This window comes from Lynx canadensis, chromosome E1, assembly GCF_007474595.2.
Source record: "Lynx canadensis isolate LIC74 chromosome E1, mLynCan4.pri.v2, whole genome shotgun sequence".
Classification (NCBI taxonomy): Eukaryota; Metazoa; Chordata; class Mammalia; order Carnivora; family Felidae; genus Lynx; species Lynx canadensis.
In genome coordinates this window covers 47079202-47106867 of record NC_044316.2, presented here as the reverse complement: position 1 = coordinate 47106867, position 27666 = coordinate 47079202, and the positions used below count along the sequence as shown (strand labels likewise).

The 27666-nt window shown below is 38.6% G+C and overlaps 1 protein-coding gene across 7 annotated transcripts in view; it reads right to left on the bottom strand.

Annotated features, from left to right (window-relative positions):
* Positions 1 to 1421: 1421 nt before the first annotated feature.
* Positions 1422 to 27666, bottom strand: part of HELZ (helicase with zinc finger) — a 156107-nt gene continuing 129862 nt past the window's right edge. For all 7 annotated transcript variants that reach the window (XM_030296660.1, XM_030296664.1, XM_030296661.1 and 4 more), the window contains 2 exons: positions 9892 to 10144; positions 1422 to 4320 (listed from right to left, as the gene is read on the bottom strand). In XM_030296660.1, coding sequence (XP_030152520.1) covers positions 3983 to 4320; positions 9892 to 10144 — 591 coding nt within the window. In that variant the 3' untranslated portion in view covers positions 1422 to 3982. The remainder of the gene's footprint in view (positions 4321 to 9891; positions 10145 to 27666) is intronic.

Genomic DNA, 27666 nt, shown 5'->3' with positions numbered 1-27666 from the left:
AAGAAGTGGATGGTAGCCTAAACAACACTTTAAGGCAGCAATCTGTATCTATCAATATATTTAAGGTTTCAATCATGTATTCTTAAACTTTTTCTGGGATTACCTTTTTAAGGACAACTCCAATATGAAACGTTATCCAAGTATAACAGGTGTCTTTTTAAACAACTATTTCAGTCAATCTAATTTTCTTTTTATCTTGAAATTGTTTGTTCACACCCTGGATCTCAGGCATGGGTGGCTCTCTCTAGCCAAAGTAGCTAGAGATACATTCTTATATGCTTATAGTTTCGTTGCTCTCGAGATGTATATACATGAAAAATATTAAACACGTAAAGTAACTACACTAGAACAAGATACTACTATATGTTACCTATCTCAAAGCGAGGAAATTCAGTTAGCTTTCTCAGCAATTTCAATGCCTCCCTCAACAAGGAAACTATTTTTACAAATAGGTCTTGGAGATTGCTATGTTGAATTAGATAATGCTTATTCAGTGGGAATTCTGCGTATTTTACTTATTCTGCAATTCTTTGAACTGAAAAGACCAATTGATGTTTACACTCAACCTGAACTTATTCTAGGATCTCTCATGACAAAAACCACACAAAGCAGTTTGTTATTTCGCATATACAAAATGACCTGGATAGAAAGCGTATCTGTCTGAGGAAAGGAACATTAAGGTCATGTTAGTTTAAATGGTCAATAATTAACTACTGATTAATCAGAAACAAAGCTCTGCTATAACAGTTTGGCAAAGCATGTGTCAAAATGGCAACCAAAGCCCCTTTTAAAAGCAACACCAGAAAATATCCACATTACACTGAATCATGAGGTTTTTCAAATCTTAAATAAAATCATTGTTAGATCAGGAAAGGAAAAAAAAAAAAAAACTTCAGCACAGACACTCTACAAATTCTATCAGCCAAAAGAATTTCTTTAAGGTAAAAAAAAAAAAAAAAAAGAAAATCTCAAGCAGCACTGAAATTAAAAAGCGAGATGAATTAAAAAAAAAAAAAGTTCTGGCAAGAAAAAGGAAACACCTCAGAGTGATACAAAGAACAAAGAAGTAGAAAGACATCATGTGAACAATTAACTTCACTTAAAAGAAATCAGTACTAGAAGAAAAGGAAGCTGGTAATACTTGGCATCATCCAAGAGCTAACATCAAGGTTTCTTCAAAAAAAAAAAGTTCCATCTGAACACTAAGGATGAAACTAGCACTTAAGCTGTTTTCTCAGTCTGCTTTGTGTGCATTCGCTAACTACTACCCAAGGAATACCCAGACAGCATGAGCCACGCCTCGTTTCCACAGAAACTTACAAGGATTCCCCGGGTAAGACTCAATCAGGATCATTGCAACACTTTACACGCGCGTAAATGACAGATTCAAAGCTCAGCTGGAGAGATGGCAGTAAGTAACACTGAGGAAGAGTAAATGTGTTAGAAGACACATTCAAAACTGAATCTACAAGGGCAGTAGATGGAAACAATATCCAAATACTTGACCGGTTGTTAAGAACTATCAGGAAAGGAGGAACACTGGGACACAGCAGAGCAAGGAACTAATAAGTAGCTATTGTTTTTAGTTTTTTGGAAATAACTTCTTAGAACAGGGGTGTCACGACAACTCAGCAGCTTCCTTATCCCAAGCTTCCAACATCAGTATATTTATATAAAGTGGTGGGGTGTGCACCTGACCTCTTTAAATACAAATACAAATAAGTTAAAACTGATATTTTTTAAAGGTTCAAGTATGGAAAACAGAAAATTAGGCAATGACTCCATGACAAGGGATTAACTCAAAGCCCTGACATGCCAGTTCTGTCTTCGTAATTACCAAAATGCTCTGAAATATTTATCTGACTTGCATTGTGGGGGAGAATCACGGATGAAAAAATTATTGTTCAGAGACATCCTCCCGTCAGGAAGATCCGATTTTAATTTGGGCTCTATCTTGCGTTTCGTCACTGAGTCGAAATACAAAAACTTCTTGTGACTAAAGTTACGTTGAGCAAAATGTGATACAGTTAAACGTGGCGGTCTGACATCAGACAGAGAAAATGTGGTGCCGTAAGTTGCTGGCTCTGTTTTCCAACTGTGATTTATACTAACCATTAACACGTCTACAGTCCACAGGTCTCCATCCACTGCCTCACATGGAGACTCACAGCCCATAAACGGAAGCCGCAGACAAATGATGTGCACCCACTCGGAGCAGAAAGAGCTGAAGAAAACAGGCGTTCTCCTTTTCCTGCAGGCTCACTAACCCTTAACTAAAGGCGTTCTCTTCTCCTAAATTGTCTAAGGATTACAGGGAGTTGGAGCTGGCCAACAGCAATAAAACTCCAGTCATAGAGGAGATGTGAGGAGTTTTCTTTAACCCTGCCACCACTTTTCAACCCCATTTCAAAAATTGTACTGTGAATACAGGATGGCCTATTCAAAAGTAGTCCTCCAAAAAAACTATTTTTGAATGGATCATCAGGATTCACTGGTTCATCAGCAATGTTTCCGAACCTTACGTTATTTAAAAACAAAACCAAAACCAAACAAAACAAAAAGAACAACAACAAAAAAGTTATGTTGTAGTTTCAAGATTTCTCTGAAGTATAAAAAAGTAGGACTACCCAATCAGGAAAACAAGAAGGACATGCATTGTTTCAAGGGTGTTAGAAGACCACAAGTTTTAAGAGGGTAAATGTTTTGCTTTGGATTTTACCAAAGTTCACTGAAAACAATTTTTAGACTGTAGAATATTTAAGATGGCTATTTAAATTTTATGTTTTTATACAAGTTCAGTGGGATTATAAGAATCGAAAGACATGAAAAACAAGGGTAGTTTTTTGCCCCAGATTTCGATGAATTTTGATACATGTTGGACAAATATCAGATTTCTTTTTAATGATGTTCCTCAAACAAAACAGTTAGCAAAATATTTGAATTGCCATGAATAATGTCACATTTTAATGTAAACATCAAATAAGGTACCAAAATTTTTACTGGAGGGGGGAAAAAAAAAAAACAAACCTTAAAGCGGCACAATTCTTTATACCACTGGGGGGAGGGGGGGGGGGAGAAAGCCAGATTACAAACATTTACACATGCATAGTGAGAAAAAAAGGATTTTACTAAATTCACGCATTTTTAAAATAGTTATCAAGTCTACTAAGCACCAACAATCCTAAAAATTTTTCAGCTTCATGATTTGTTTAAAAAAAAAAACACACACACACACACACTATCAAATTAACGTTAAAAACAAGCTTGAAGTACAGCTTGTCCAAAAAATAACTAACTATGCCAATGTTTTTTCATGTTACAAAAAACAGTGGCATACAAGATACATCTGCAAAGAATGCCTTTAACTCTATCCTACAGTGGATGGAGATTACAACAGCACATCATACAGAGTCTAAAACTATAAAAGTTTTAGAATGCAGCATCTTGTCACAAAAAAAAAAAAAAAACTGATAAAACTTAAAGTATTTAGAAGATGCTGCCCCTTTATTTTAAAAAATTTTAAATGAATTTAAGCAAAAATAACATACATTTGTACATCAACTGGCCATTTCTGGTACAGAAACCCAGCATATGGTAATATTATTGAATAAATGTAAATGCTACTTACAATTTTTTTTCTTTTTAAATACATTTTAGACAAAGTTTTTTTTTTCTTTTTTTTTTTATAGTTGCACAATTAACTCTTAGCTGCTAGCTTGATGCAAACATATGTAACAATACACAAATTTAAAAATATTTTTTATTCTACATAAAAGCTGTCAAAAGACACGTCAAAAATGCAAAATAATGGAATATACTTTTAAAAAATTAGTTGCAAGTCTAGCAGCAAAGCAATTAAGTGAGAACATATTTAATATTAAAACAAAGGGAACTGTGCATCTATAGAGGAAGTCCAACTATCTTAATTCTATTGATATAAACAGAAATCAAAACATTCGCCCTGGAGGGGGAAAAAAAGTGATTATTTAAAATAGGAGTAAAAGCCATTGCTGCCTGATGAGCTCCCCAGGCTGAGTTCCTGGAACAGAGACAGAGGGTCGCTACTCTTCTTGGCCTGCTCAGGCTGGGGCCTGGGCTTGGGAGGGGCCCGCAAAGCGCTGGCGTAGGACATGGCGGGCTTGCTGCCCCCCGAGCTCTGCTGGCTACTGCTGCTGGCCGACTCCGCGATCTGCTTGTTGGGCATGAGTGGGGGGAACTGGCCGAGATGCTGCAGCACATTATAGTTGAAGGAACTGGACACCTCGAGGCTCTCGGACTTCAGCTGATCCTCAGGGGGTTTGACGGTCTTGGGTGGTGGAACTAGAAGCGGAGAAGAGCGACACGGCTTTAAGGGCACGCCTGGCAATGCTGACGCATCTCGTTAGCTCGGCGTGTCACAACTGGCTCTCGTCCCCAGGAGCTCCGTGACGGTACAGCCCTGGGGACAGTCAAGTTCTGCCGCAGAACGTTGAAGTCACAACACATCGAATCAAACTTCTGAATCTTAACAATGCTTGCAAAAGAACTGACTACGTAAACTGGAATAGCTAACGTATAAAAACGGAAGGTCAAACCTGAAGGTTTGCTTCGCAAAACTAATTTTATAATGGTACACCTTGATATTTGATATGTTAACTGCTCAACTCTGAATATGGGAACTTACACGTTCTTTCTTAAATAAAAAGGAGCTGTATATGCTGACTCCTGGTCAAAATACCTTTTATTTTTAACCTAGGTAATAGTAACACTCGATTCCATTTCTTAAAAATGCTCTCTTTTCTTGTAATATATAAATAAACACAGGGTAAGGTAGGGGAGAAACAACTATAAATTTTACTTCACATTTCCTATATGTAATCTAATTTTTAACATCCTTTAAAACTTGACCCCACTCAAACAGAACTACCCTGCGACCCAGCAACTAAAACTACTAGGTATTTATCCAAGGGATACAAGAGTGCTTTTTCAAAGGGGGACATGTACTCCGATGTTTATAGCAGCCCTATCAACAATAGCCAAATTATGGAAAGAGCCCAAATGTCCACTGACTGATGAATGGATAAAGAAGACGTGGTATTTCTACAATGGAGTATTACTTGGCAATCAAAAAGAATGGAATCTTGCCATCTGCAACAACGTGGATGGAACTGGAGTATATTATGCTAAGTGAAATAAGTCAGAGAAAGATAAGTTTCATATGACTTCACTCATATGTGGAATTTAAGGTACAAAACAGATGAACACAAAGGAAGGGAAACAAAAATAATATAAAAACAGGGAGGGAGATAAATCATAAGAGACTCTTAAATACAGAGAACAAACTGAGAGTTGCTGGAGGGGTTGTGGGTGGGGGGATGGGCCAAATGGGCAAGGGGCATTAAGGAGGACACTTGTTGGGATGAGCATTAGGTGTTATATGTGAGTGATGAATCACTAAATTCTATTCCTGAAATCATTATTACACTTTATGCTAACAACTTGGATGTAAATTTAAAAAAAACAATAATGGCGCCTGGGTGGCTTAGTCGGTTGAGCGTCTGACTTCGGCTCAGGTCAGGATCTCGCGGTCCGTGGGTTCGAGCCCCACGTCGGGCTCTGTGCTGACAGCTCAGAGCCTGGAACCTGCTTCGGATTCTGTGTCTCCCTCTCTCTCTGCCCCTGCCCTGCTTGTGCTCAGTCTCTCAAAAAGTAAATAAACATTAAAAAAATAAAATAAAATTTGACCCCACTCTTCCTAATTTTATTGTCCACTAAACCATGACTTACTCTCAAACACTGCTTTTTCCAATCCTTTAAATGTTTAAATAATTTCCCCTCTACTCTTCTAGGTTCTTGTCTGAGACAGTCCCTACAGTAAGACAGCTGAACAGGAGAAAAACAAACAAATGTTTAACAAACATGTATACCTTCTGTATACATGAGGGAGATCCAGGAAAACCTAATAACTCCCTGAAATGGCCCAAACCAGCAACTAAAACGACATGTCCAGCTAAAGACAAAAGATCTTGGGTGTTTGAGGCAGTTACGTGAGGATACCAGGAAAAGCACAGTGAACAAGGTTGTTATGCAGGGTAAGTTAACTTAAGGGTAAATTGTTTTCTCCATTGATAGTTTCTAGAAATTTAGAACGATCCTCTTCCTGGTGCAGAGAGGGAGACATTCTTACAAATAGAGACCTCCCTTGTAAATGTAAAATATCTCTTACCAAAGGGTAACTTTCACCCAGTTTTCAGAGCTTCTGTGTCTGTAGTTTCTTAAAAATAATCATCCTGAAATAATCTTTATGCCAAAGAGCATGTTTGGGGGCGGTAAATTCTGTTCTCCCTCACTGACATTGTACTGGATTATAATCATAATACACATTCACTGAGGATAATTTGAAAGTCACAGAAAAGGCCAAAGAGGAAAAGAAGTCAGTTATACCAGAGATAAGCCTTAAGTTGGTGTTTTTTCCTAACCACATCATATAACACAGATACTTCATAACTTATTTAAGTAAACTCTCATTTTTATTTTTTATTTTTAAATGTGTATTTATTTATTTTGAGAGAGAGAGAGAGTGAGTGAGTGAGAGAGACCAAGCAAGCATGTGTGAGCAGGGGAGAGACAGAGAGAGGGGGAGAGACAGAATCCCAAGCAGGTTTCATGCTGTCAGCACAGAGCCTGACATGGGGCTGGAACCCACAAAACTGTGAGATCGTGACCTGAGCTGAAATCGAGAGTCAGATGCTTAACCAACTAAGCCACCCAAGTGCCCCAAAGTAACCACTGTGGAGCCTGCTTGGGATTCTGTCTCCTCTCTCTCTGCTCCTCCCCTGCTCGTGCTGTCTCTGTCTCTCTCAAAATGAATAACTAAACTGAAAACACAACAAAAAACAAAACAAAACAAAAAAACCTTTAAAAATTCATAAAATTCTTCAAAATTAGTTTAAACTACCTAACATCTTTCTAGAACATTTCCCACTTCTCCATCTAAATGTCATTGATTTTTGTGGGGCAAAAAATGCTTTTAAAAGCACTAGTTTAACAAACATACCATGATGAATCATTAAATTCTACTCCTGAAATGTACATTACACTATATGTTAACTACCTAGAATTTAAATAAAAACTTACAACATAAAAAAATAAAAACCTCACCAAATATTTCAATATAACAACAGACTGTACTGTCTAACACAATACATAAAATAAACATCTTACTGATTGTTCAAGAACTTACTATTTTTACTTACTTTACTAAGATTTATTATTTAACCATGTTCTCATTTTCAGGACAACAATTAAATATTTTCAACTAAATAATCCATACAAAACAGTTCTAACTTAATGCCTACATTCTTATTTAACCATAAGTTCAAGATTTTTATTAATATGACTTACCACATATATTCCAGATAAGAGAAACTATTCTTTAAAACTATTACTAATCTGACAACCAATGATGTTATTCAATGTTGTCTATCTCATCTTAAATTTTCATCTGTACGTTAATAGGGAATGTCTGATAGAGTACTACGTACGGTCCCCAAGATAAGTGAAAAGAACTCAAACACATCCGTATGTTGGGAGAAGTGAAGCCTATCCGGCGGCCCGGTTGACATCACCAGGTGTAAAGGCTGAGCCGTGTGACTGGACCACCCACAACCTCATGGGCACAAGACCTATTTTCATTATCTCCTTAGTCAGCAGGCATTCACTGAGAACTTGGAAGTGCGATCAGTGACAAAATGGGAAATCCAACGTTCAAGAAGGTCAAAGACGTGGTTCTTTGCTCTCGGGATGAAAATTGAGAAAATATGGCCATATGGGACACAATGACCACTTTTAAATTCCTAATCAAAATGACATAAACAGTTTTCTTCAGGAAGTCTCAAGTCTCAAACTTCAGAAAAAAATTTCCCACGTGGTAATTATTCCCCTTCTGACCCACGACAGGCAATGGCTGCACTCCTCTAAAAATGAATCAATAAATGAATACTGATAGTGGTGCTTCAGAAGACTTGTGGTCTTGAGCTCATTTTTTAATACTTTAACTGTTACTTTCAACAAAAGAATACTACAATTTGTCTACCAGTAATGACAAAATAGTCATTGTATATTTGTGGAAAAGATACCATAAAATGACATGCACTTTGGACAGTTATTTAGGAACTTTCTACCTTATCAGCTCAAGTCAGGTTTTCATTGATTTTGGCCGTTATCCTAAAATTTAGGTGGAAAAAAGAGAGAGAGAGAGAGAGAGAGAGAGAGAGAGAGAGAGAGAGAGAGAGAGAGAGAAAGGATGTTGTCTTTAAAGTAAGTTATAATAGGGGCGCCTGGGTGGCTCAGTTGGTTGAGCATCCGACTCAGCTCAGGTCATGATCTCAGGGTTCATGGGTCTGAGCCCCACGTCGGGTTCTGTGCTGACAGCTCAGAGCCTGGAGCCTGCTTCCGATTCTCTGTCTCCCTCTCCCTCAGCCCCTCCTCTGCTCACGCTCTGTCAGTCTCTCTCTCTCAAAAGTAAGTAAACGTTCAAAAAAACGTTTTTAATAAATAAAGACAATGAAGTTATAACAAAACAACCAAAAAGTAACAAGGGCCACCTGGGTGGCTCGGTCAGTTAAACGTCAGGCTTCATCTTAGCTCAGGTCAGGATCTTGTGGTTCGTGGGATCCAGCATGGAGCCTACTTGGGACTCTCTCCCTCTCTCTGGCTCTCCTCTCCCCCACTTGTGCACATGCATACACACTTTCACTCTCAAAATAAATAAATAAATAAAACATCAAAAAAAAATCCTTATTACTGATTTTGTAAATGAGATGTTTCTCAATTAATACACGGCAGGTATTAATGAATGTCTTAACAATTAAAATCACAATGTGTCTTTCCAGGAAACAAAACCAAAATCTTTTTAATGCTTTTGTCCTACCAAGTCTATTGTTCTAAAAATATGTTTGTATGGTACATACTCAAAAATGGGCCAGTTGCAGAAACAATAGATTCACATGCTAAGAATGAACAAAATTAAATCCCAATACAAAGATTAAGGCTACCAGGGCAGAAATTCACCCAACAAAGATCACAGGCTTATTCACAAAGATCGATGTCTACAGCCTACAAAGAGAAGGCTACAGGTTAGAGAACTCCAACAGTATCATTTGTTTCCGTACATTTAATATCTTTTAAAAAAGAGGGAACAGAGAAAGGATAAAAGTGCATCTATCTGCAGTCAAGGCTAAAGACTTTAGACTTCCTACCCAACAACATAAGAGCCTTGTCCATTCCAATGCCATTCTATGCTTTTTTTTTTCCTCTTGAAGCTTTAGATTTCTCAGTTCATTAGAATATAAGGAAATAACACAGGATTTCTAAATCTCAACATGCTGGACTTTATTGGTTTCTCTCGTGGCCAAACTCTATTGTATAGCAAACTGTCAATGACTTTACTGACAATAAATCCTTGGAAACTGATGTTGACCCAACCAACTCCCGCCCCTAATCCTGGGGAGAAAACAAACAAACAAACAAAAAACAAAATCCAGAAAACAAACTTTTCCCAAGCAAAGGTGATTCTATTTAGAAATTTAAATTTAGAATTCAGATTAAATTAGAATTAGAATTAAATTTAGAAATTCAAATTCCATTACTTCTTTCATTCATGCGCACAGGTAAAAATGATCCAATCGATGAGCTCCCCAGAGACAGATCTACTTCCCTTTCAGACCATAAATATGGACAACACTGTATGGCCTGAGACACACCTACGAACTTTGAGCATTAAATATGATTCAAAGATAATAATATAAATGGGGGGGAGGGGGCGCAGGAAGAAGAAGAAAAACTCCATAAATATCCAGGAGCCAAGCAGTCAAAAACTGCAGTTTTAACAACGCACCAATTCTGTCTTACCTATCAACTCTCTGGGTTGAGCTGTCCTGCTGGGTCCATTACACGGAATGTTCTGATAGGGGGTAGATGAGGTGGTGTTTACCCAGGACTCCGGGGATGAAAAGTTGAAAGAAGATTGGCTACTATGGTCCTGAAGCTCTTTATACTGAGCAAGACTGTCTTGAGGAGTGCTTACTTCTTCAGAACAAGGCTGGACTGAGCTAGATGAGATTCTTCTTTGGTACAAGGGCCGACCAGGTCCTCTGGGTTCATACTACACAAAGAAAAAGGAGAGTTCATGAATTAGTGGAACTTACACCGCCTCCCCCTTCAGTACACAGCAATCCCACTGTATGAAACAGCAGTTCTCAAAGTACTCTCTTCTGTCACTATCACCCCTCCCCACCACCCTGCCCCAAAAAGCCTCCTGCACTCTGGACACGGTGCTCAGGAGACCTGGGTTTAAAACTCAGTTCGGGCCCTTAGCAGGTAGTCCTATGATAACACACATCTAATTTCTGGTTCTGGGGGCACCTGGGTGACTCAGTCGGGTAAGCATCTGACTTTGGCTCGAGTCATGATCTCACGGTTCGTGGGTTCGAGCCCCACATCAGGCTCGGCGCTAACCGCTCAGAGCCTGGAGCCTGCTTCCGATTCTGTCTCTGTGTCTCTCTGCCTCTCCCCTGCCCCAAATAAATACCTATTTTAAAAAATTAAAATAATAATAATTTCTGGTCTGTAAAATACGGAGCTGAACTACCTGTCCTCAGTTCTAAAACTCTATTACCGTCTTAGGGAACATTAGATTAAGAATGAAGAAACGTATCTGCTCAATATTAAATGGGGGAAATTACAGTCACAGTCAATTAAACCACGGCCACCTTGAATGGCAACCCATTCTAGATTTCTCTCTTGTGCCAAATCTTCACAGCCTCCCGATTTATTATTCCTCAGACTTAATGGCAAGACAGGACTCCTCAAGCCCAACGTGAAGTACTCCTGATCTCGGTCACTGCGTGTGTGTCCTTTCAACACAGTCTTCAACGGACACAGAACATTACTTTCTTCAAAGCAATCCTTTATAGGTTTGAAGCCCAATTAACTTACTGCTGGTATTTTCTCCTCCCTGAACCGCACAACCCAGATCCCTTTAACCCTCTCAACAAGACCCACTGCCAGCCATTTCAAGACTGTTGACTGTTCCCCACGCCCTCCGACCGCTGTGACCGATATTCAATCTCCATTCTGGTGGCAAGGCTGTATGAGTGGCAGTTTTAGGTATGCAGCCTCAGCCTAGAGCCAGACTATCTGGGTTAGACCTCAGGCTGCATTTACCAGCCAGGCGTCGCCTGGGCAATTGACCTTAACTCCTGGGAGCTTTGTCTGTAAACATGGCTTCGTTACCCACAGGACCTGCCTCTCAGGATTGTGGTTAAGAATTAAATGAGTTCAGCATGTACAGTATTCAGAACTGTTCCTGGCACAGGAAGGGCTTGTTGTCATACAAGTGCTTTAATGTAACATATAAAGATAAGATTCCACGTAGATCTTAAATGACAGAATGAGATGGACTTTTTATTGCCCCCTCCCCCTCCTTCTCAATAGTAATTATTATTAAGTTTGTGATCATTATGCTTCTGAGGAATCTTTTATTTATTTTTTTATTTTTTTTATGTTTGTTTATTTTTGACAGAGAGAGAGACAGAGCATGAACAGGGGAGGGGCAGAGAGAGAGGGAGACACAGAATCCGAAGCAGACTCCAGGCTCTGAGCTGTCAGCACAGAGCCCGATGCAGGGCTCGAACTCATGAACTGTGAGATCCTGACCTGAGCTGAATGAAGTCGGACGCTCAACCGACTGAGCCACCCAAGTGCCCCTGAATCTTTCTTTTACCATTACTGTTAGCAATAACTGGAAATCAGGAACTGAAAATTAGATTACAAAGAAGAGAAAGAGATGAATTAACACAGTAATAGCAGTTTGTTTGTTGGGAATATAAGCACAAACAGATATTGTCGGGCCAGTTAAATAAATGCAGGAAAGCGTGGGTATAAGCACTGTGAGGAGAAAGTCTTCCTAGATGAACCACTAGAATATAAAGCAAGGGAGGGAAGGGGTCTGGACTGGCTGCCATTATTCAGAAGGGCAGGAAAGGACGGGAGGAGAGCAATTTTCTCACTATTAAACAATGAGCACCCAAGTCATTTCTTCATTTCCAAAGTTTTAGCTACTTTGGGGCACCTGGGTGGCTTAGTTAAGTGTCCACCTCTTGATTTTGGCTCAGGTCATGGTCTCATGCCCCAGCTGACAGCATGGAGTCGGCCTGGGATTCTCTGTCTCCCTCTCTTTCTGCTCCTCCTGTGTGCTCTTTCTTTCTCTCTCAAAATTAAACAAATATTTATGAATGAATGAATGAATGAATGAATGAATGCAACTTGTATCAATGATCATTCTGAATTTGATTCTGGTTTTCTAGAATATTAGCCATCCTGTCAACTGTGAGTTTAATCAGCACATTTGAAATTTCTTTGTCTAGGTCATTGAATTACGATGCTGAGTAGAATAACCTTTCTAAACTGCTTTATGTTCTCTAAGGCTAGGCAATCCCTGAATGATTGATCATTCATTGATCATGATTGATCACAACAGCGTGTGCAGTAGGTCTTTTTTATCAAGGTTTGTTACGAAGATCATCAGCTCCTAGAATCAAAATGAAGTGTTTCTTTGTGTTACCATGCCTTGAGTGTTTAGTAAACAGAGCCACAATGTGTGGGAAATCACATTCTAAAGTATTTACGTGTGAATATGAAAGTAAAAACAACTAACATCTGTTATGGGCTCAGAAAGAACAGGTTACAATAAATTCCCCGGGGATACACAACATTAAGGATATTCATATGAACTTCAGGCATTAACGTTATAAGCCTTTTTTCATTAAATAATAAACATACGTGCACTGGTAGTATAAACAATACCTTTTTACAATGAATAGACACATAGACCACAAGGAGTGCCTAGGTGGCTTGGTCGGTTAAGCGTCTGACTCTTGATTTCAGCTCAGGTCTTGAGCTTGCGGTTCTTGAGTTCGAACCCCGTATCGGGCTCCCCGCTGACAGCGTGAAGCCTGCTTGGGATTCTCTCTCTCTGCCCCTCCCCCACTGTGCTGGCTCTCTTTCTCTCAAAATAAATAAACTTTAAAAGTCTTAAAATAAAATGAGGAAAACTAAAAATCACAAACCAACAGAAAGGGTGATATGAAAGGAGGCAATATTCAATTAAGGTTTTTAAAAGATGTGTATCATTTGTATCTTTCGACTGAAATTCAAAAACCAATCACACAGTTGACATGCAGAGCAGGAGTTGTGCAATACTGGGTAACATATTTATAATGGTTCCTAAGCGACTATTGACAAAGATGAATGTGCAGATGGAATATGAAATTCAATTTCAAATCACATCATGAATATGATTGATCCTTGATGTCAGAAAAAGAACAAAAACTTAAAATTATTTTTAAAAAGCCTACTGGTACATCTATTTCATACAACATGGATGAAGGTAACGTATGAAAATATGATTTGCTTCTTTGGATCTGTCCTGAAAGGAATTTGAGTAAAGGCAGAGAAATCTTGATGACAACTGAAAATAAATGGCTTATATACCAAACAAATTACATTTTAGCGGTTCTGCAGTTTTCAGCATACGAATCCTGTACACGTTTTGTTAGCTTTAAACCTATTTCATTTTTCTTTGGGCTATTTGTAAATGGTATTGGCTTATACATTTTGGTTCCCAATTATACATTGCTAATATACAGAAATGACATCAATTTGTGGGTGTTGGCTGTATATCCTGTAACCTTGCTATATTCATGTTAGTCACAGGATTTTTGTTGGTCTGTTTTCTGGATAGATTCCTTGGGTTTTCCCACATTGACAATCATGTCATCTTTAAACAGGGACAGTTTTATTTCTTCCTTTCTAATCCCTTTGTCTTTTATTTCTTTTTCTTGCCTTACTGCTTTGGTTAAGATTTCCAGTACAATGCTAAATAGGAGTGTTGAGAGCAAACATTTTACCTTGTTCCTAGTTTGTTATTTATTTATTTATTTATTTATTTATTTATTTATTTATTTTTATTTATTTATTTATTTAGATGTTTATTTATTTTTGAAAGAGAGAGACAGCGTGACCAGGGGAGGGGCAAAGAGAGAGGACACAGGGACACAGGATCCAAAGCAGGCTCCAGGCTCTGAGCTGTCAGCACAGAGCCCGACGGGGGGCCCAAAGTCACCAACCATGAGATCATGACCTGAGCCGAAGTCAGATGCTTAACCAACTGAGCTACCCAAGCGCCCCTCTTGCTCCTAGTTTTAAAGAGAAAGCATTCATCTCTGCCATTAAATATGATGGTAGCTGTGGGATTTTTACAGGTGCTCTTTAACAGGTTGAGGAATTTCCCTTCAAGTTCCAGTTTGCTAAGAGCTTTTATGCATCACGGACATCAAATGTATGTGGCTTTCTGGGTTTGGGGGGGGGGGGGGGGGGCGGGGGGCGTGTATCTCTTGATATAATCATGTGATTTTTCGCTTTACACAGTATGGTGGATTATACTTATTTATTTTCAAATACTGAACCAGGTTTGCATTCTGGGAATAAGCCCTGAAGTGGTCATACTGTATTATTCTTTTTTATTTTATTTTTATTTTTTTACTAAAAAAATTTTTTTTAATGTTTATTTTTGAGAAAGAGAGAGATACAGAGTGCAAGCGGGGGAGGGTCAGAGAGGGAGACACAGAATTTGAAGCAGGCTCCAGGCTCTGTGCTGTCAGCACAGAGCCCAACGCGGGGCTTAAACTCACAGACCACTATATCATGACCTAAGCCGAAGTCAGATGTTTAACGGACTGGGCCACCCAGGCTCCCCTGTATTATTCTTTTTTATATACTGAATTCAATACACTTAAGTTTCGTTGAGGATATCTGCATCAGCGTTCACAAATATAAGTCTAAAGTGATGCCTGGGTGGCTCAGTCTGTTGAGTGTCTGACTTCAGTGACTTCAGCCCAGGTCAAGATCTTGTGGGTCATGGGTTCAAGCCCCACATTGGGCTCTGTGCTGACAGCTCAGAGTCTGGAGCCTGCTTTGGATTCTGTGTCTCCCTCTCTCTCTGCTCCTCTCCTGCTTGTGCTCGGTCTGTCTGTCTCTCTCAAAAATAAAAAAAATTTAAGTTACATATATATATATATATATATATATATATATATATATATATATTTGTATGTTTATATATATGTATATATCTGTAGTTCTTCCCTATATGTACTGGATTTGTCTAGTTCTGGTATCAAAGTAATGCTGGCCATATATAAGTATTTCCTTCTCTTCCATTCTCTGAAGACTATGTAAATTGGTGGTATTTCTTCTCTAACATGTTTGGAGGAATTCAAATAGTAAGCTATCTGGGCCTGAAGAATTCTTCTTTGGTAGGTTTTTAAACTACAAATTCAGGGTCTTTGATAGTCAATAAATATTTAACAAAAGAATTAAAATGTTGAAAGTTGAATACCGTATTTTCTATTTAATTCTCTCAAGATTTGAGTAAGAAATTCTGGACTTTGCACTCTTACTTAGGCACTACTTACTTCAAATTAGCTCCTCATAAGGTTATCATCTTTTGTTTAAAGCAATGTGCTATTAGTTTCATAGAGAGGTACAGAGTAACCCAGAAAGAAAGAAACTAGAAAAGAGGGAGGAGAGGAGTATCCCTGTTTCAGTATTCCTGAAAACAATCAATATTGGGACGCCTGGGTGGCTCAGTCGGTTCAGCATGGGACTCTTGGTTTCGGCTCAGGTCATGATCTCACAGCTCGTGAGTTTGGGCTCTATGCTGGCGGTGCGGAGCCTGTTTGGGATTCTCTCTCATATTCTCTCTCTCCCCTCCCCCCCTTACTTGGGTACACATGCTCTCTCTCAAAATAAATAAACATTTAAAGGAAGAAAACAATCAATATTAGCAAGCCAGGAAAAATGTGAGGGATACGTTGTAGTTTGCAACAATGTCTATGGGTTCGTGTGATGTAAGCTATAGAAAAGTACTTGATAACTTACAAAACAGTATTTTTTTAAAAGGCATGATGTCCAGTTAGTGGTGGAAACTGGCCCGAGACCCCTCAGAAATGATAATAATAAATGAATATAAAAGATCTACAGCAATCAAGACTGATGACTGGTCATTCAATAAAGGACACATTTCTGGAATATATGGAGAGACTCAATGGAGGAATGGTGTCTGTGGAAGAAGGACGGAGTTGCAGGACCAACTAAGATGGGAACCAATCAGCCCTGCAGACTGAGCCCTGAGGCTCAAGCCTCAGCAACACCAGCCACAATGGCAAGTGAAGCGATAAAATTGGGGGGTTAAATGAAAGTCTATGCAGGGAACAGCTGGTCTCTCCCTGTATTCCCCCCAACAACCAGAGGAATTCAAGCATTAAAAGGTCCCCAGGGAAAAAGCCTGCCAGGCAGTAAGTCCTGGGATACATACAAAACTCCCCAGTTGCTTTTTAGTGATACAGATAACTGAAGGTTACTAGGCATTTAAAAAGAATCTCCACCATAAAAGTTGGTCACAGGTAAACAAACAGGAAGGGGGGGTAACAATGATGTTTTAAAAATATTTTTAAAAATTTAAAACCTTGTTTTAGTTCCTACAGAAATACTAAACCTATTAGATCAAACCCTCAACTGGTTTCCTGGGGGGGGGGGGGGGGGGGGGAAGGGTGTGTTACATTTATAAAAATAAAAATAATCAGTTATGAAAAAGGAAAAATTTGAGAATAAAGAACTCTTGGAAATTAAGTATTTGTGGCCTCAAATCTAAAATGCAACAGAAGGTTTTGTAGGAAAAAAAAAAAAAAAAAAAAAAAAAAAAATCTTTCAGAAAGTAGGAAAATACACAAAGATATCAAAATCTGACAGGACCAAAAAAGATTTGGAGAATCCAGGAGGTCTAACAACTTATCAACAAAAGCTTTAGGAAGAGAGAAACACAGAACAGAGATGGTAGAACAAAATCAAAGAAATAATGTAAGACAATTTCAAAGAGCTAAAGGGTAGGAGTCTTTCTCTAGAGAAATGCTACCTCAAAGATCTTTCTGTGATGATGGAGATGTTCTGTACTTTCGCTGTCCAAATGAAATGTGGCTAGTGGAAATAAGAAACAATATTTTATCTCATTTCAATTATTTTTAAAATAAAATGCACGATCTTAGGCAGAACTTTAAAGATGACTTTAACGTCACATTAGGTTCAAAAGATTCAATCATAATGATAGGTAAATAAGAATCGGCCTTAATTTCCAAAACCGTGGTACATTTATTTCTGGGTTTTGTTATTGTTTTTCTTAAAAGAAGGGTATACTGAAATGAATGTGACTTTGTAGCACAGTGTATTAAAATCAATTTAGTTCTAAATAAAGAAAAATACCATTTGAAGCAGCTCATAGGCAGGGGCACTTGCAATTTGCAAATAGTAGTTTTCCCACCGAGCAATATTATTTTCCTACATCCAAACACAAGGTAATAGAGGAGATACTAGAATGAATGCAGTATTATATCTAAGAGAGAAATGTCAGATTCACTGCTGTGACATTTTGAGCTACCCTGAATCTATCTGGCTCTCGTTTACTCTTCTTGAATGTGAAACAGCCCAGCTCCATTAGAGACCACAAAGCCTCTTACAATGAGAAAACGTCAGTTTGGGTAGGAAAGAAATAGTACAGGGAAGTTTGCCCTCAAGCTCCTAACTATTTGCATTCTCTCTGAAGAATCATAATTATCATAATTAAATAAATTTCCCAGCTTTAAAACACAGGTAGTGCCAGAGAATCTTTGTTTTATTTTTAAAGAACATTGAGAAATGAAGTACATTCCTTATAGTTAATTTTCTGGTATCTGAGATCTCTAAATTAATCATTTGAACAGTCGAACATTTAGCAGCTGGAACTAGACAGTTTTTAAGAATGAAGAATTCTAAAATGAACCATCAACCCCCCAGCCTCCCCGCCAGAAAGGAAAACTTTATACATCTGAAGACCTCTTTGGTCCCAGGAATATAATTTGGTTTCCCCCAGTCTCCACCTCCATATCTACTTCACGTCAACTGCCATCACTTCTTGGTTTGCAGGAAGAAACCTTACTTGAGGCATAAAGAGCTGAGCAGTGTGAAACAGCGTAGGGCTGGGAGTCCGGAGTCTCAGCTCCACTTTGATTAGTAAAACTGTGTTAAGCTGCAAGTCTCTCAACATCTTGGTGCCTCAGGCTCCTTTAAAAAGGAGGAGTGAGAATAAATGATCTTCAAGGCCTCGACTACCTCCAAAGTTCTCGGTTTTTTAAAAGAGGCTTCAATAAATCAAAGTCTTTGTCAATGAGAATATATTTAAACTCTGTTTTATTAAAATATCCAAATATGGGAAGGGAGTAGAGGGAAAGTGTGAATAGCAATACAGAGAAATATATGGGGGTAGTAGAAATGTCCAGTGTGTAGATAATGGTTATGTTTTCATGGATATCTTCCATGACCAAAACCAATATATTGTACAATTTAAATATTAATTTCAATAAAGTAGTAAAAAATTTTAAGTTAATGCTAAAAAAAATAAATAAAAAATAAAATAAAATATCCAAATATAATCCATTAACAACTTTAACAATCATCAACAATTTGCTGTATCTGCTAAAATAATTCAACTATGATACAAACCTATTTAAGTCATCTAAATTCAAAACCTATACAGCATGCCAACTGACTACAATAAAATGCGTTTCAGACAATGAGTTTAAAATTTCAGGATTTTTCTTCCCACAGAGGGAAATTTCTATGAAATTTACACTGAAAGACAAGGGCCTGCAACTATAAATTTCAGAAGGTAATAAATTTCAGAAGAAGATCCCTCTATGCAAAAGAAAGCTATTTCCAACAGAGAATGCCCTTTGTATTTCTACCTATACTTCAGCACTATGGACCCCTAAGCTGTTTAAAAGTATCAACTATACTTTTCTTCCCTTGTTTCCTGACCATGTTTTGTTTCCTGTTACTTGACACAGTTCTCACTTTCTTTCACAAAGAGACTATTCCTTCCACATCTGTCTCCTGCCAATCAGATTGTCCCTTTCCTTTTAGACAGCAGCCCATCAGTGTTTGACTCTCCAGTTTCATTTTGGAGTCCCCGGGTCTAAAATCATTTCATTATTTATTGCTTAACAGCTCATTTTACTCTGTGAGAGATCCTTACTTCTAGGTTCAGTACCGACTCCACGCATGTTTGTGTGTTTATAAATATTCATTATGTTGCTAAACATACGCTCATTTTCCAAGAAATCAAGGGCTGTCTTTCTAAATATCAAAATAGAATACTAAAATTTCAAAAGCCATTTCAGGAAAAACTAATTGACTAAGTTCATATATAAATTTGTATTTGTTAAAGATGGGTTGTCAGTGTAAGTAAAAAATTCATCATCTGCTTACCATTACCGTTGTCTTATAAAGTATACCTCTGATGTATGAGGTTACCAAGCCATTTTACATGTATACGTATAAATAAGTAACTGGGGGAAAAGTCAGAAACTAAGTTAATTAGGGCTCTATTTATAATTATACTATCAAATCTAATCACTAAGGAAGAGCTAAATGCTCTACTAGAAATTCCAAGTCTCATTAACTATGGTGCCAGAAATTTTCATTAAAATAGAACACCTCATTTAAATGATTAGCTTTGACACTTTGAGCATGAACGGAGGTGCAATTTATTAATCTGTTGATCACGATCTCCGTTATGTGCATCAGATGGTTTATTAGATACCATACATCAACCATCCCTCTGCGAAGACCACCTGGCTGTACAACGTAAGTCACAAGCTATCCTCACCCTCTTCTAAAGTAGGACAGGCAGAACATGTCAAGCAGCCAAGAATATACTCTTCAAGTTACACTCGTACAATACTTTGCATCCAAGAAGGGAGCTTGGGGGTGTGGGGTAATTAGACAAGACTCAAATCAAAACTACCAACTAACTTCAAAACTAGAGTCCTTTGAAGGGAAAAACGAAAACTAACAGATGAGTCCAAAGTGTCTTTGTTCAAAAACCAACACGTAAGACCTATTTCAAAGCAGATTCACCACAGAGGCATCTCTAAGATGCCGTCAGCAAGTGCTGCTTTGCTGAAAGCCCCTCAAGATGAGTGACTTACGGGCACCCACTCCCCCTGGAAGGCCATCGCCACAACACCACCGCTGCGACACAAGAACGTGCAGCTTCAAATTCTGAGGCTTTTCCAGTGGAGCTTTTAAAAAAGAATTTGCCGTGTATTACTCATAAGCACTTTTAATCAAACTGTTTTACGGTGAAATACATCTCAAATGGCAAAGGCTTTGTTCTGTACTAACTAGTGTCAGAATTGCTGGCTCTATGGTAACGTTTTTAACGTGGTGAAACTATGCCCACTTCAGAAGAATGAGGATTTGTCTCTCAAGATAAAATAACTGGAAAATATAATGGGAAAAGAAGGCCCCATTCAGAACAGAAAAAAACAAGGGAAAAATCAACGTAAGAGGAAATTTAACCAGTAATAAAGCTGCTACAGAATTTTACAGAGGGACATTCAGACAATAAAAAAGGAAGGGAGGGAGAGAGGCGGGGGTGGGGGGGGGGAGAATTAAAACATTTGCACCAATAAAAGATCGTACCAGGTCCTAAATGAGAGGTTTAATATATTGGTAAAGACAAAGTTTCTCCCAATTTAAGGTATATGTTTGATGTAATTAAAAAAAAACAAACAAGAAAGGCTTTTCTTTGGGAGTGGGGGACGGTGTGGGAGGGGGAAGAGTTCACAAAAGTATTCTAAACTTATAGTAGAAAAACCCAATGACTTTTTCCCTCGACCTCTACAAGGAGAAAAAAAGCAGTAAGGAAGACTTTATACTATCGAATTAGAATACTACAAAGGCCTCAAAAATTAAAACAGTGCAATTCTGGTACAGCAACTATACAGACAGAGGAGGAGAAAAATAGAAAGTCTGGAAACAGATCCAAGTTTACACCAAAGAACAGCATCTCACTCAGAAGTTAAATTATAAAGTTGTCATACAAAGTGGAAAATCTCATACAGAAAAAATTACCCGTGAAAAATTGCGAATCATGCCAAAATTACCAGAAACTGAGCCCTCGGAAGCTCTGAGGCCAAGAATTAACTGCTACTGTTTCTCTTCACGCTTCCTCTCTCCCCACTCCCGCAGCAGTCGTTGGAATGCAAGTATGAGACAGTGCTGCTGTAAAGAATTTAGCATTTTCGTAAGAAAGCTACTATTCTGTATGGTGATAATGCAATAATTTAGTGAGTATGAAGGCAACTGGCTAAATATTTAGAGAAAAATTACATCATAATCCCAAGCTTACCCTGAAATTTAAAATCCAATTGGAGCAACTGGTCGATCTATTTCCAATCAGGAACGGTCCGTAATGTGGCCCAGGGCAAGGATGGCACCTGTGCCATCAGCTCCCCTCCTTGCCCCGTCATCAAAAAGAACTAGAAGTGGAAGGAGGGTGCTGGCACCACGGCCAGACCACAGTGCCCCGGCCTCATTCCAGCAGCTGAGGGCCAGGGCTTCTGCTACATTTAAGGTAGGGTAAGGAAAACCATGGACTTACACCTTAAACAGCTTAAGTAGCTGAACATACTCTGAACATGTTAAGTAGCAAAAAATGTTACAGAATAGGATCAAGATCCCATTTACGTGCCGTGACTGGTGGAAAGAAAGGTCTGATGGGGTGATATAACTGAGCACAGCAATTCGGGGCGGGGGAGGGGGGGGCCTGGGGATGGGGGGTGGGGAACGGTTTCAAGTTTTCCCAACAAGTAATCAACCAAATGTTCCTATTTAAGAATGCTATAAAACCACATGTTCATCTCTATGAACGCTATGAAGAGGCAAGTGTTGCAGTAGCTATCTTTGTATCGTGAAATTAGAAATAATTTCTCTAACTGCTACATTTTCCATGCTGACGGTGTACTTCATTTGTCAAAAGGAAACCAAAATTATAAAAAAAGAAAATACTAATGAAACAACATGAAAAACCATCTCTGTTCAAGTTAACTGTTAAGCTAACACCTAGATGTTTTCACCTCACATAAGATTAATCTACCAAGGTTTCTCACAATAAAAGAATTCATAATACGGAAGGAAACAAGACATTTTTCTGTATTGTTAATGTTAAAGAAACTATTTTAAAAGGCTGGAAAGAAACGGCAAACACAAACTATTCATTCTATGAGATGATTCATATAAAAATTATTTTGTACCACATAATGCACAAACACTATTATCCCAATGCACTGAAAATGTCAAATCTGCAATGCGGTAAAAACAAGATTTTCCTTGTCGAGGTATTTTTTCCGTGTCGCAAGACAGTCATCATTAGTGAATCTCGTGCATCGAGATAAAGGTGACTAAAAGTTTCTGCAAGAGTAATTTCATTCTAAGGACCCACTGACAATCGAGGGCACTTACACACAGCTTAACAGTACTGTCAAACATTAAGAGCTTGAAGGTGCAAAGAATTTAAATTCCAAGACCTAGGGATATTTAAAGGACATGAATCACTATTTGGAACTATTTAGTAAAGTATAACTCTTCACAGAAGCTGGTAAAACCTTCGGCACACTGGTCTGTCCACATGTTATGAACTCATGTGGCAGGTTAAATCAAAAACATCACAAGAGGTATCAGTAAAGACAGTGGAGTCCATCGCTCCACAAACGCAATGAAAATACTGCCAAAAACTCTTACCATCAGCTTTCTTGAAATTCAGGAGACTAACGCCTACAGCAACCAGGGGAGCATTTCATCAAGAAAAAGAGGGAAAATTCAGCAAGGATAGTGAGCTCTGCAGTATTTTAACTTACTCTATCTAGTCCCAACACCCTCCTCTCTCGGGCTCGGTGGCTCAGTGAAGACAGGATCCTGCATTTCCAGCACCAGCACCAGAGGGAGCAGAACAGGCCCCGTTCTCAAAGAACTGTAATTATTTGTTGTGACCTGTCTGGTAGTCCCAGGAAGAGTGGCTCAAAAACAAACAAACAAAAACACCTGCCTTATCTTGTCTAATTCAGAACTTAACCAGTAATAATAAGGCCGTATCGAAAACATTCGAAGGCAAATGTTTTTTAGTCACTGCTACCTGAACCAAACAGCAGACTAACCAAAAGCTTTGGAGGCAAGTCTGAGAAATGAGATGCTTTGCGAAATAAGGGCTTTGAGGAGCCACTGCGGGCTGATCCGGAAGTTGTGCGGCAGCAGGAAGTGAGGGCTAAGGCAGAGATGTCAACTGCCTGGCTGAGCACGGAAGGGGTGCCCAAAAGCACGAAAACTGAGCCTCTGAAAAAACCGGGCCATGGTTTTGGTCCCATGCGTTTAAGGAAATCTCCATGCAATGATTAGCTGACCATTAAGCTAACAACATAAAGACTTCAGAGGTGACACATCACAACCACAGACTTTAAAAAATTAATTCAGCATTTTACAATTAGTTTAAAATTATTTTTTAGCTGATCAGAAAAGTCACTAAACAAATGACAACAAAATAAAAAAGCAAAAGGATGAGAAAAGAGATTCCATGCAAACCGTAGTGAAGAGAGAGCTCTGGTGGCTGCACAAAGATCAGGGAAAAGAAAAAAAATATTTGAAGACAGCAACTGTTATGAGAGAAAAAGAACATTATATAATGGTGAAAAGGTCAATCTGTCAAGAAGATGTAACAATTATAAACATACATAAACCTAACAGCAAAGCCCCAAAGTGCATGAAGCATAAAGTGAAGAGTCAGAAGATTCAACATTAATAGTCGAGAGATTTCATTCAATACCCTACCTTCACTAAGGGATATAAAACCTAGACAGAGATCTAAAGGAAACCAAAAATTTGAACAACATATAAACCAAATAGACCTAACACTCCACCCAACAAGAACAAAGTATTCATTCTTCTCCAGTGCACTTGAAACATTCTCGAGAAAAGACCAATGTTAGGTGGCAAAACAAATCTGAGTAAATTTTAACAGATTAAAATTATACAAAGTATATTCTCTAACCACGATAGAATGGCATTAGAAATCAAAAACAAGGAAATTTTAAAAACTCACCCTAGATACACTTGCTTTTCTCTAATTTGCCAAATATTCACCTTAAACGTCATACTAGGGGTTCTGGCCAGGGCAATTAGGCAAGAAAAAGAAATAAAAGGTATCCAGGGGCACCCGGGTGGCTCTGTCGGTCGAGCGACTCTTGGTTTCAGCCTGGGTCACGATCTCGAAGTTTGTGAGTTCAAGCCCAACACTGAACAGACTCCCCTGCTTGGGATTTCTACCCACCCCCCCCCACGCCCTCCCCTGCCGCCTCTCCCCAGCTTCTTCCCTCCTTCTCTCCCCCCACCCCCGCCCTCTCTCTCAAAAAATAAACACACACACACACACACACACACACACACACACACACACACAGATTTTCAAAGGCATCCAGATTGGAAAGGAGGAACAAAAATATATTTGTAGATGGCATTTTCTTCTATATAAAAAACCGCAAGGTATCCACAAAAAATCTATTAGAGCCAATTAAGAGTTCAGTAAACTTGCAGATATATAATCACTATATTACTAACTGTATTTCTACACACTATTAATAAACAATCCAAAAATGAATTAAGAAAACAATTCCATTTACAACAGCAGGAAAAAGAATAAAATACCTTCAGGACAAATTCAACAAAAGAAGTGTGAGACTTATACCTGGAAAACTATAAAATGCTGTTGAAGAAAAATTTCAAAGGACCTACACAAAAAGAAAGATATCCCATGTTCAGGGCCAGAGGGCTTAATACTGTTAAGATAACAATACTTAACAATACCCAAATTAATCTGATTTAAAACAATCCCTTTTAAAATCCCAGCTGACATTTTTTTTTTTTTTTTTTGCAGAAATTGACAAACTGATCCTAAATTTCATATGGAAATTCAGAGACCTAGAGGAGCCAAAACAATCTTGAAAAAGAAAAACAAAGTACAAAACTCACTACAAAGATACAGTGTATACAAGACAGTGTGGTAGAGACATAGATCGTAATGAATAGAACTGAAAGCCTACAAGTAATCCCATACATCTATGGTCAATTGATTTTTGACAAGGTTGCCAAGACCATTCAATGGAGAAAGAAGTCTTTTCAACAAATGGTACTGAGAAAACTGGAGAACCACATGCAAAATAATGAATTTGACATCGCTGCATGTAATACACAAAAATTAACTCAAAATGGATCAAAGAACTCAACGTAAAAATTAAAGCTCTTAAACTAGGATAAGTAGATATAAATCTCCATGACTTTGGATTAGACAACAGTTTCTTAGGTAGGACATCAAAAGCACAGTAACAGGAACAACAACAACAACAAAGAACAGGAAAATCGGACTTTTTCCAAATTAAATTGAAATTCCAATTTCATGCATCAAAGATACTATTAAAGTAAAAAGACACAGAAGGAGAAAATATGGCAAATCATATATGTGAAAGGAATCTAGTACCCAGAATATATGTAAACACTTTTTTAAAGTTTATTTATTTTGAGAGAGAGAGAGAGAGACAGAGAGGGCACAAGTGGGGGAGGGGCAGAGAGAGGGAGGGAGAGAATCCCAAGCAGGCCCTACCCTGTCAGAGTAGAGCCTGACCCAGGGCTCAATCCCGTGAACTGTGAGATCATGACCTGAGCTGAAATGAAGAGCTGGACGCTTAACTGACTGAGCCACCCAAGGACCCCCAGAAAATATTTAAAAACTCTTACAGCTCCACAACAAAAAGGTAACCAACCATGTTTCAAACTAGGCAAAGGATCTGAATGGACATTTCTCCAAAGAAGATACACAAATGGCCAATAACCACATGAAGCGATGCTCAACATCGTTAGTCATTAGAGAAATGCATGGCAAAACTACAAAGAGATGCCACTATATACCCACTAAAAGGCTATTTATATTTTTTTTTAACAAAGGAGATATTGGAACCCTCATACAACAGTACTGGGAATGTAAAATAGTACAAGGCACTGGGGTAAGCAGTTTAGCAGCTCCTCAAAAAGTCAAACCTAGAGTTACTAGAATGATCCAGGAATGCCAGGTACATAACTAACCAAGAGAACAAAAAATATGCTTTCACGCGAAAACTTGTTTGGCAGAATTATTCATAATAGCAAAATAAAAGGACACAACCCAAATGTCCACCAGTTGAGGAAGAAATCAACAAATTGTGGCATAGCCATGCGATGGAATATTACTCAGCCATAAAAAGGAATGAAATACTGACACATGCTACAAAGTGCATGCACTTCGAAAACATTACACTAACAGAAAGAAGCCAGGCCACATTCAGTATGATTCCATTTATATGAAATGTCTCCACGGAGGCAGAAAGTAGATTAGTAGTTACTAGAGACTGGAGGCATGAGGCGAGTAGGGAGCAACTACTTAATGGTTATGGGGGGGTCTCTTAGGGTGACAACAATGTGCTGGAACTGGAGAGTGGGGGTGGTTACATGATATTGTACGTATGTTAGAATCTACTAAATTGTAGTTTAAAATGATTAAAAGAGAATTTTTTGTTATATGAATTTTATCAGAAATAAATACAGGGGTGCCTGGGTGGCTCAGTCGGTTAAGCATCCGACTTCAGCTCAGGTCATATCTCAGGGTTCGTTGAGTTTGAGCCCCACATCCAGCTCTGTGCTGACAGCACGGAGCCTGCTTGGGATTCTCTCCCTCCCTCTCTTTCTGACCCTTCTCCACTCTCTCTCTCTTCCAAAATAAACTTAAAAAAAAAAGAGAGAAATACATACGTAAGTACATAAAACATCACGTAACTGAAAATGACATTACTGCACAGTTGTTAAGCCTTTCCATTACATTCTGAAATAATGTCAGATATGTGTCAATTCTTTAAAGGTATGGTTCCAGGGGCGCCTGGGTGGCTCAGTCGGTTAGGAGTCCGACTTCGGCTCAGGTCACGATCTCACGGTCCGTGAGTTCGAGCCCCGCGTCGGGCTCTGGGCTGATGGCTCAGAGCCTGGAGCCTGCTTCCGATTCTGTGTCTCCCTCTCTCTCTGCCCCTCCCCTGTTCATGCTCTGTCTCTCTCTGTCTCAAAAATAAATAAAAAACATTAAAAAAAAAAAATTTAAAAAAAAAAAAATAAAGGTATGGTTCCAAATTTCTAGATCCTCACAATACATATATACAGATACCAATTCATCTTATGCTTATAATTTATATTAGGAACCTGAGATAGCAATTAAGTTGTTTTCATCACAATAATTATATGAGACAAGCCAATCAATGTATACTGGAACGATCTGAACAAATGACGTCCAAAACTCTACAAATAAGATATAGAACCATGCCTATGAAACTGGACTTTATAATCAGCATATACAGCAGAAAATTGGCAAAACATCTGAATTAATTTCAAAGCCCTTAGAAGTCACCAAGGATGGGGCGCCTGGGTGGCTCAGTCGGTTGAGCGTCCGACTTCGGCTCAGGTCATGATCTCGCGGTTCCTGAGTTTGAGCCCCGCGTCAGGCTCTGTGCTGACAGCTCGGAGCCAGGAGCCTGCTTCGGATTCTGTGTCTCCCTCTCTCTCTGCCCCTCTCCTGCTCCCACTCTGTCTCTGTCTCTCTCTCAAAAATAAACATTAAAAAAAAATTAA